Source organism: Aplidium turbinatum, chromosome 6 (assembly GCF_918807975.1).
Source record: "Aplidium turbinatum chromosome 6, kaAplTurb1.1, whole genome shotgun sequence".
Taxonomy (NCBI): domain Eukaryota; kingdom Metazoa; phylum Chordata; class Ascidiacea; order Aplousobranchia; family Polyclinidae; genus Aplidium; species Aplidium turbinatum.
In genome coordinates, this window is record NC_137477.1 from 31,955,298 (window position 1) to 31,966,074 (window position 10,777).

At 40.9% G+C, this 10,777-nt stretch overlaps 1 protein-coding gene across 1 annotated transcript; it reads right to left on the reverse strand.

Moving 5' to 3' along the window:
• Nucleotides 1-222: 222 nt before the first annotated feature.
• On the reverse strand, nucleotides 223-6,708 carry LOC145772590 (general transcription factor II-I repeat domain-containing protein 2-like). Its single transcript, XM_082584451.1, has 3 exons — nucleotides 6,593-6,708; nucleotides 624-848; nucleotides 223-493 (listed from the first exon to the last, which is right to left on the reverse strand). The coding sequence occupies exons 1-3, from the start codon at nucleotides 6,706-6,708 to the stop codon at nucleotides 223-225; spliced, it is 612 nt and encodes a 203-aa protein (XP_082440577.1).
• Nucleotides 6,709-10,777: the final 4,069 nt, after the last annotated feature.

Here is a 10,777-nt window from a genome sequence, read left to right on the forward strand (position 1 = left end):
ATCTTCTGCAAATTGAGAGCAAGTTTTCTGGTAGATATCCTCATAACATCATGCAAGTTGGTGTCTGTCAGCAAAGACCTGTTCTTCGACTTGTTTATTTTTAAACAAGAAAATGCTTGTTCGCATATGTATGTGGATCCAAAACAGTGTCAAAAACTTAGCAGCAAAGTTTTTTAAGTTTGGAAACAAATCGTCAGACATCGACTTGTAAAAGTCAGGCAGTTAATCTGACTTAAACCTCTCTTTCAAGTCATTATTTGCTTGCAAGTCCAGCAGTTCCACCTGTAAATCCTCAGGAGCCGAATAAACTTCTGTAGTAAATGGAGAGCTGAGCATATTAAACTGCGGTTCTAGGTTCTTTAAGTCTTGGAACCTTCTGCCGAATTCGATAGCCAAGGTATCCAACTGAACTTTATACTTTGTTGCAAGTTCACCAGAAATGTTTGCTTCTTTCAGCAAAGGAAAGTGACAAAACCTGTTGTTACCAGCTTGTCTGAGGAACAATGATAACTTCATTTGGAATGATTTACATAACGTGGACGTACATCTCGTGTGAAAATAAACCATTGCCCTCAAGTTTTACATTCAATTCGTTCAACTTTTCCATGATATCAATGGCAAACCTAAAGTCCAACCTCCACTCTTCATCAACTATGTTGGTACTAAAATCACATTGAATGCTTTTCGTTTCCAGGAACATCACGATTTCTTCTCTTAGCTCCCACACTCTCCTCAATACTTTGCCCAGGCTCAGCCAGCGTACATGGTTGTGGTAGAGGACATCCAAATGTTCAGTTTCTAAATCTGCCAGCAATGCCCGGAACTGCCTGTGGTTAAGCCTCCTGGCTCTGATAAGATTGACAATTGAATCAGTAACGTGCTTAATGTTCAGTGCACCTTTACACAAGTGCCAGCGGGCCGCATAAAATGGTCTCGCGGGCCGCATGCGGTCCGCGGGCCGTAGTTTGCCCACCCCTGCTCTAACCCTTGCTGATCGCAGTTTCCGCAAACATTTTTCCGCAGTTTCCGTTAACCGCAGTTTCCGCTTACCCGAACTCTAACCATAGAGTAATCTATGCTCTAACCCTAACCCTCGCTGATCGCAGTTTCTTTTCTCGATCTTTTCAAGGTACGAACTGACTGTACGAATAGTTCAAGGTACGAACTAGGTTGTACCGGTTTTTAACTTTTATACATCAAAGAAGTGTTGATGTGAGTGAAGGCTATATTTTATATTGCTATTGCGAAATTGAGTTTTATACATTCTTTAGTTGATACAAACAGTGTTTTATTTTAATAATTTTTCTCTAGTCATGTATAGCACTGAAAATAGTTTCCAATCATGTAGTTGTAGACATCCCTGGTACATATACTCAATAAAACAAATTCATGCTTATTGCTTAGCTAGATGTTCCGAATAGCACTGTTCATGAATTGAAGTAATAATGGTTTCTAGTTTATCTGCTACTACAGTAATTTTTCATTAATCAAATTATGCAAACGAACCAGTCATTATGCTCTGACAGTGATAAATTATTATCTGTCATATTTGATCGTAAAATGGCATTTTCAAAAAATTATTTCAATTAAGTTGTTAGCGTTTATTTAGCCTTAGAAATAAATTAAAAATTTGGCCTTTTTTTGGCTTTTTTTTATAATGGATTTGGCCTTACTATATCTTGAGTATCTGGCAACCCTGAATAAAACACAAAGTCGCACGCAACAAGGGCAACTCTGTAATGCAGTTAACCGCGGGAAAAGTTTTCTTCCTAAGAGTCCCAAATTTGAGAAATCTATCAGTTTTTTTTTAGCAAAAGGTACTGCTGTACCAACTACATTAGTCAATTTTCCAGCACGTCAATGAACTGGAAAAGGTGGCATGTTGAAAGGTTTAAAACGTGCTACATTACTGTAGGCCTACATTACACAGTATCGGGTAGCCTACATAGGTGGGCAAAGTTACTTTCAAAAGTAACTGAGTTACAGTTACTTGGCCAAAATAGTAACTGAGTTACCGTTACAGTTACCGATTTTAAAAAGTAACTAGTTACCGTTACTAGTTACAGTTACTAGTTACTTTCAGTTACTCACAAATCTGAAAATAAAATTCTGCACCTGGCCAGCTCTGCATGCAAGTCCAGTTTAACCGCAATGTTTGATATAGAGTGGTAGAGCCATCCATGCTAACATAACAGCACAAGTATGATACAAAACCAACAAGGTTTTATTTAAAAAAAATAGTCAGTGGCTTATATGTTTATTTCCTTTGAGAAATACGAGCATTTCAAAGTGCTCGTCACTCAGGCTTGCCCTTTTGGGCTTTAAAATGTCTTTGCCCAATCGTCGTCGTCCTGTGAGCCTCTGGGGCCGAGAGTCTATTTTTTTACCGCCCCAGATTCACGATGTTTCCGGACTACACTGGAAGGCTACTAGAGAGCAGCCAGTCTTTGGTTTCATCATCCATGACACGCAGACCTTCCACTCCGTTAGGTGGCTTGAAGATGTTACAGTCATTGATGATGTCCGCCACGATAATTCAATTGGTTAGCGCGTCACTTCTGGAACGAAGAAGCTTCAAGATCAAGCGGCACTGGTTCAACTCTCAGGGTATGCGCTTGAGTAACGCACGTTAAGGACTGCTCTCCATTTAGCGGCATTTATAGATGGAATAATTTCCCGGCAACGAGACTTCAACAATCGGAAACTTCACTCTGTCAATCTCGGTGACCGGGCCTGCGTCAGTGATTTAAAGCCTTTAGTCTACAAGTATGCGAAACTGCCAGGATTAAGTTCTGCAAGAAGCTTTCCCAGTGCGAGGATAAAGATTTAATCAATCAATCAATCAATGATGTGGTCTGCGGTCTGTTCCTCGGCACCACATTCACAGGAGGAGGAAGAGGCCATTTCCCATTAGTGCAAGGTTGAGCGGAAAAGCCCGACACCCGCACGGAGACGGTTGAGGCGCACCCATGCCTGTCTTGGTAGTGTCAGGTCGATGGAGCGTGTGTCGGCGTCGGAGATGAACGAATAAAGTCTGGTGATGAACAAGTGCTGCAATGAAAACAATATTTCCACTGCAGCACTTGACGAAATGGGAGAGTTATGTTTTTAAAACAGTTTTTTCATCGGTCCAATTGTGAATCTGGATCCGTTTAACTTGTCCTCATGGTCCGCTTCCAAATACTCCTATAACAGATTCAACGCGCATTGCTTTCTTTTCTTGGTTTTTGCGTGAAGTGGTGCAAAAAGTCCTCCGTGGCTCTACCTACCACCATCCAATTCAGTGTCGTTACTACTCCCCTCTTCAGCGGAGCAGTTTGCTTCTTCAATTGCTTGAAGCATGTTCTGTTTTATTTTGGTGTTCAATTCAGCAGTGTCGCTTAATGATCAGGCATTAAATACAGATAAGTCTAAATTGTGGGTGGAATGCAGTCGCAAGCTGAAAGTCGCTGTCCTCGAACCAATGACCAAATCTGGTTTTGTATTGCTTCCACAAGAACGTCCAACGACAAGCAAACAGCAATGCTGTTGCTGGTTTTAATGTCAGACAATCTTTTTAGAGGCATTGCAAGCGTTGCACTAAATGCAATAAATTTCAACTTCTTGAAGGTAACTATAACTAACATCAACAAATTGCTTTTAATCGCTGCGTGTTTCTTGATGCTTATAGTCAGTTAGTTAGTTACCATCAAGAAGTTGAAATTTACTGCATTTTTATAAATATTTTCAGGTTCCTGATGATGATGAGGGCTTAAGTTAAACCGAAAACGTTTGACTGTTACACTCATTTGTAAATATGTAAAATATATTATTATAATGCTCAACCCTGTTGTATTGTTGTATCTTGCCTGTTTTTGGTACATATTGATTAATTGCCAAAAACAATTAATTTAGCCAAATCAGTTATCAAAAATCGCCAAAAAAGAGCCAAATCATAAATATGAAGCTAAACGTCTTAAAAATACGCCAGATTTCTGAACTTTGGCGATAAATTCGCCAATATGGCAACCCTTCTCCACCAGACCACAAAACAAAAGTAGAACCGCGCATGCGCAGTGCTGCGCCGATACATCTGCGAGAAAAATGCATTATTGCGCAAAATGCAGCAAACACGCACTAAGCAAGACACAAACACGTGCAAAGAAATAAACGGCAATTAAAAACTGAAATTTCAATACGAAAGTAACTTGTAACTGTAACTGTTGAAAAAGTGCTAAAATAGGAACTAGTTACTGCGTTTCGTTACTTTTGGAAAATAGTAACGAAGTTACCGTTACAGTTACTCAAAAAGTAACTAGTTACAGTAACTAGTTACTTTTGTAACTAGTTACTGCCCACCTCTGGTAGCCTACGACAACAACATGTTTGGTAGAATTTAAGAAATTTGGCATTTTTCAAAAATTATTTTGGAAAAAATGATCAATCAGCAATACCTAAAGCTGAAAACACTAATTTGACCTAATATTAAATGTTTAGTTAGCAGCTTTCATTTCCACATGGCCTGATTGCAACTACCGGTATCTTCAGCTGTTGGTCTGATTTATGTAGGTTGTCAGATCACTTAGCATGCGACAACTTAGCAGGCGGTCCCACGAATTGCCGATAAGCACCATAAGTTTGTCAAATTACCCATAAGTCGCATCAAATTAACCATAAGCACCATAAGTCGCTTCGAATTACCTGTCAGCACCATCTGCTGCAGCGACCTGCAAATTACCAATACGCGGACCGGAAGGCAAGGAAGCCAATCTTTGTGTTCACCTTCAGGCATGCTTTCATATGTCCTGCTCCTGCCAAAGACACCGGCTCTTGAGCGGTGTCGAACTAGCAATCTTTGAAACGTTGAGCCAGTGCTCTCACCACTCGGCTATGCAGCCGACTACGAGGCTACTAGATGGCTATGCAGGCTTATAGGTAATTCGACGTTGCTTATGGGTAATTCGACGTAACTTATGGTAAGTTATAGGTAGTTCAACAAACTTATGGTGTTTATGAGTAATTCGATGCGAGTACGCGACCTATGGTGCTTATTAGGGTGGCCAAAAAAAATTGAAATTTTTTATTTTTGTTTGCACACCCTCTCATTTGAGGAGGATTCATGAAAAAATGACACTGTGAAAATTTGAAGTGAATCCGACAAAAGGAAGTGCTCTCCCACCGACCTCAAAGTTTGCTTTCTTTGTCATAATTCGTCAAAATTCCTTGAATATGTGACGTAATCCTTTTTTGACTTATCTACATTGCAGTTGCAGCATTTTTGTGTTAACCATTGTTTTACTCTGAAGTTATGATCCAATAAGTGTTTCCACATGCAGAAAAACATAAATAATGCATAAAATAGATCACATTAACAAGCGTTTGGTATGAAATTAAATGCACTAAACTTTAGCGAAAATCGCATAAAAGTACGTTCACCAGTCACGATCGCAACGCTTCAGGTGACAACACATTGCCCAGAAAAAGCAAAAGAGATGTTTGTAAAGAGTCAAGCCATTGAATTTATTTAATGGAGCTGTTGGCATGTTGGCTTTTACTTGCACTTGTTGGAAGCAGCTTTCTGTGGTGCTCGACCACCTGATAGAGGAGCTGGCGCTGTTGTTCATTTTCCGTAAGGACTTCATTGAAGTCAGTAGCTAATTTGACTGCCCAGTGCCCGCTCTGCACAATAATTGACGACTTTGAGATCATGGCATGCAAGAAATAGCAGCCTTCGATTAAATGCCTGCTGCACCACAGTGATAGCTCCAGTGTGGATTCTCATATTGCTTGATGTCGTGTCAAAACAAAGTGCAGCTAAATGCTCTGCTACAACTCGTGTATGAATTCCACTACTTTTTGGCCCATTAGTGATCCCGTTCCAACATGCAGCTTCAGAATGCCAAGCAGTATCTCGACATGCATACCAGAAACTACAATGGCCAAAGAGGCGCACTTTGTACCATTGGCATTAGTCAAATGTTTACCATGAAAATGAGCAACAAGTGGAACTGTTGGTTTAAATTTTTGCCGCACTGCAGCTGCCAGGCTTTCACGTGAGGTGTTTCGAGCATTCATGACAGAGGAATGTGACATTGTCAATTCATTTATATCAATTCCAGCTGCAGCAAGAGCAGGAGTGACAATCATCATTGCTTGACGACTTGATGTTATAGTTCTGTTCAGTGCTGCATTAAACGGGTCTGCTACTATTTGGTGAGTCCGATTCGGTGAGTTCCTAACCTCTAACCCCTAACCCTAACTCCTAACCCCTAACCCTAAAACGGCAATGATAATTAGGCTACGGTACACGATAATTTTAAAAAAAAATTGAAAAATCCCCCGTTAAGGGATCGGACTCACCGAATCGGACTCACCGAAACGGGCCATTCCGGCATTAAACAGTGGATTATCGATAATGCAGCGTTTTGGTAATGGCTGCTCCTACTGGGTTTTGTTTTGGTGTTATTTGGATTTACGGTGCAAACAGTGGGTCACTGGAAGAATCTTCATCATTTGCTGATCATTTTCAGATGAGAAAGCAGCAGCACTTGATGGTACTGGATCAATGCGATTTCTGTTGCGGCTCTGTTCATCATCTTTGCGCTTTCTATACTTTGCAGCAGCTTGCCGATGCATTTGTTGTATCCCTGATTTGTTGTCATCAGTATCTGTCATGTACCACATTGGTCTATCAAAAACTGGCAGTCTTCTGGTATTGTTGAGTGGCATGCCCAGTTAGCATGTGCAATATCAAATAATGCACTTAAACTCTGGGTGAAGTCAGCTTCTGAGGTCAGCTGGGAAGCTGAATTTCGCATCCCTTTGTGCTTTGATTCTCCTATATGCTCTTGATAGGTGCGTTTTAATTTGGTAACAACGTGAGTCTTTGCAGTGGTAGCGATATTAGCTTTCACTCACAAGAACTGTACTGCAAGCAAGTGGCAGTGTAACCTTATTGACCTTCATCTCGTAGTAGAGGTGGTGAAGAACCACACCCCATACAGGCAGCTGACATGTCCTCTCAAGAGAGTCAACACTAGAGAGTAGGTGTCCATTTGTTGACTCTTTTGAGGGCCATGTCAGCTGCCTGTATGGGGTGTGGTTCTTCGCCGTCTCTACTACGAGATGAAGGTCAATAAGATTACACTGCCACTTGCGTGCAGGGGTCTGCTACTATTCGGTGAGTCCGATTCGGTGAGTCTGATTCGGTGAGTTCCTAACCCCTAACCCTAAAACGGCAATGATAATTAGGCCACGGTACCCGATAATTAAAAAAAAAATTGAAAAAATCCCCCGTTAAGGGATCGGACTCACCGAATCGGGCCATTCCGTGCGTGCAGTACAGTTGCAGATGAAGTAATATTAACTACTACCATCTATGCCACTTTTTGGTTTGCAGCACCTTCATCAATATCTGCCCCTACAAATGACCTAGCAATGTTACAGCTCACAGAGGATTATAAAGAGGTTGACAATGCAATTTCTCAAGTGGTAGAAAAAAGTTGAGGTTGCGCTTGTGGTACATCAGTGAGGATCTTGCTGCACTGCCTTTATTCAGTTATAATAACACAGATGATGAAAAGAAGGCAATCGTTAATGCTCTTAAGAAAGACCCATTTCCTGAAGATGTTCGTCGTGTTGCCCCAAACAAAATTGTCAAGTTTCAACGTCTCTCTTTGGCACAGTTTGTAACACAGCGTTCACTTAACCTTTTCGAGTCACTGCTTCTGTCGACACATGGCGTGATCGTGATAAATGCAAAGTTTGGCGTCATCTCAAAGCCGTCAATGATTGGGCAGAGCGGGCAGTCAAATTAGCTACTGACTTCAATGAAGTCCTTACAAAAAATGAACAACAGCGCCAGCTCCCGAGCTATCGAGTGGTCGAGCACCACAGAAAGCTGCTTCCAACAAGTGCAATAAAGTCAACCAATGGCTTGACTATAAACATTTCTCTTGCAATTTCTGGGCAATGTGTTGTCACCTGAAGCGTTGCGATCGTGACTGGTGAACGTACTTTTATGCGGTTTTAGCTAAAGTTTAGTGCATTTAGTTTTATACCAAACGCTTGTTAATGTGATCTATTTTGTGCATTATTTATGTTTTTCTGCATGTGGAAACACTTATTGGATCATAAATTCAGAGTAAAACAATGGTTAACACAAAAATGCTGCAACTGTAATGTGGATAAGTCAAAAAAGAATTACGTCGCATATTCAAGGAATTTTGACGAATTATGACAAAGAAAGCAAACTTTGAGGTCGGTGGGAGAGCACTTCCAGGCCTCGAAACTGAAGGCGGCCATGGCCGCGATTAACCTACAAAAACCGACATTTTGTCCGCCGAGTCTCGCCCTTCCGTCGGCCGCATTTGTCCGCCATGAAGTTCAGAGAAAATTTTACGCAAGCGGCCTTGTGAATAAAGCACTTTGCCACTTATAATCACAAAGGATTAGAAAGCAGTCAAAGCACCCGATAAATCACAATACGGTACACACTGTCTATGCTTGAATTGTTAACATTATTGATTGACCAAGCAGCTGATGTCTGACATAAGCAGGATGCAAGTGACATCACAGTACACTTTATTGATGCGATATATTCAGTCTTCGAAATTAGCGTCGGCAATAAAAATGCCGACGCCACACGAGCGCTTGTAAGGTTAGGGTTAGACATTCCTCCCAGTCGTTATGGCACAGCCATAGATTTGTTCCTTAGTCAACACCCTGATGGAGCTCTACGATAAAGATAAGAGGCGTGTGGATTGGTATCAAAGCCCGAAAGCCGCAAAACGTGGACGCTTCATTGCGAACGGCGAAGACGGTGTAGATTTACAGCCAAGCGATGAGTTTCTTGATGTCTAATTCCAGTGATGACGCGACAACCTCGTGCTCCGATACAGCATCTGATGATTCCGATTCTGACAGCTAGTTCTTTATCAAACAGACTTTGTGTTGTTCGCAGTATCGCAATTGTACCGAAATTATGTTAGTGTCTCAAGGCCTATACATAAATCGAGGCAATCTTCTCGCAGGGAGCTATTAATTTGTTACCGACGACCTACCTGGTTGAGCAATTAACGTTATTTTATGATAATTCAACGTTGCTAGATGTCGAATTAATGTAAAACAAACGTAAGTTTCTTATTGGGCATTGTTGTTACGCAGTATCCCCCGGCGGAAAATTAAATCGATTTGTGCTGACTCGAACGTTGAATCAACCCAAAATTAACTTACTTTTCCGCCCGTGAGTTATTTAACGTGAATTACTGTAACAGCATGCGACGTGCGTATCTTGTTGCTCGCTTTATCGCTACTTTTGGGATTATTACATCACAGCAAATCAAACAGTGCGGTCGTGATACTACTCTAGTATATTTTTCGCTTCTCGTTTTACATGTTTTGGTACAATTGTTTCGTAATAAACGTTCACAGCAATTGCCGAGGCAATTTCAACTTTTGTTGTTTGGCCTCGGCAACGTTTCTGCCGTTCGAAGTTAAAATGTGCTAATTTTGAAGACTGTATGTTGATGCGTGTCGACGTTCCGATGGCCGCCATGTGCTTGTGATTGGCCGCCGAACAGCTTGCTTCAGTCGGACACGTTTGGCCGCCGAAAAAAAAAAAGTGGTTTCGAGGCCTGACTTCCTCTTGTCGGATTCACTTCAAATTTTCATAGTGTCGTTTTTTCATGAATCCTCCTCAAATGAGAGGGTGTGCAAACAAAAATAAAAAATTTCAATTTTTTTTGGCCACCCTAGTGCTTATGGGTAATTTGACGTATGACTTATGGTTCTTATGGGTAATTCGACCCGACTTATGGTGCTCAGCCTCCCTGCCCTCAGCAAGTCCATTTCAGCTACTGTCCAAATCAGCAAATGAAATTTTCATCTAGCATCAGACTTGCTTGGTCACCGGTTGCTGACTTGTTACATGCCAAGTATTGGCTTGGTCAATTTTTACTTGCTTTGGACGTTAGGTTTTTTATTTACCAATTTCAGCCACTTGCTGAAATGTTCCTTGCTCAATGATCATTTTTCACTTGGAAGTGGCTGCATTTACGGCATCGTAAATACAGCCGTTCCATGCCTTTTTTTTAATCTTTACGTTGCTTTTACTGCGCATGCGTGCTGTTGCTAGAAAAAAAGTGCGTATATAACTTCTAAATTTAACTGTTTTTGCCAAGTGAATTAGTGGCGCGTGCGATCGTTGTCTGGCTCATACTCGCAAGGATGTGAGTTCGATTCCACCGAAAGGTAACTTTTTTTTTAACTCAATTCTTACCCGAAGTGACTCAATCGTTAGGATACATATTTTTGTGGCCGTTCAGTTTAGTTTGTTTTTAGTTCTGACCATCACAACGAAAGAACAGTATGATAATGACAAACATAACAGAGGTATAGAAAAAGGTAGAAGCGACAAAACGCGGACGTTATAGCGTGAAAGATAGCAAAGCAGGACAATCAGTTTAAAATATGGCACGGTCGTAACACCTAAAAATTTTATATTCCATGCCTTTTTAGATAAAGGTAGAAGCGACAAAACGCGGTGGTTATAGCGTGCATGATACCAAAGCAGGACAATCAGTTTGAAATATGGCACGGTCGTAATCGTGGTGTCGTCGTAACACCTTAACAATTTTTTTTAAATTTAAAACAGAGAAAAAATGGCTAGTGAGTTTTTTTTGTTTAACAATTAAAATGAGTAAAAATAAATTCTAAACTTATAAAATTTTTAGGTGTTACGACCGTGCCATATTTTAAACTGATTGTCCTTCTTTGCTATCATACACGCTATAACGTC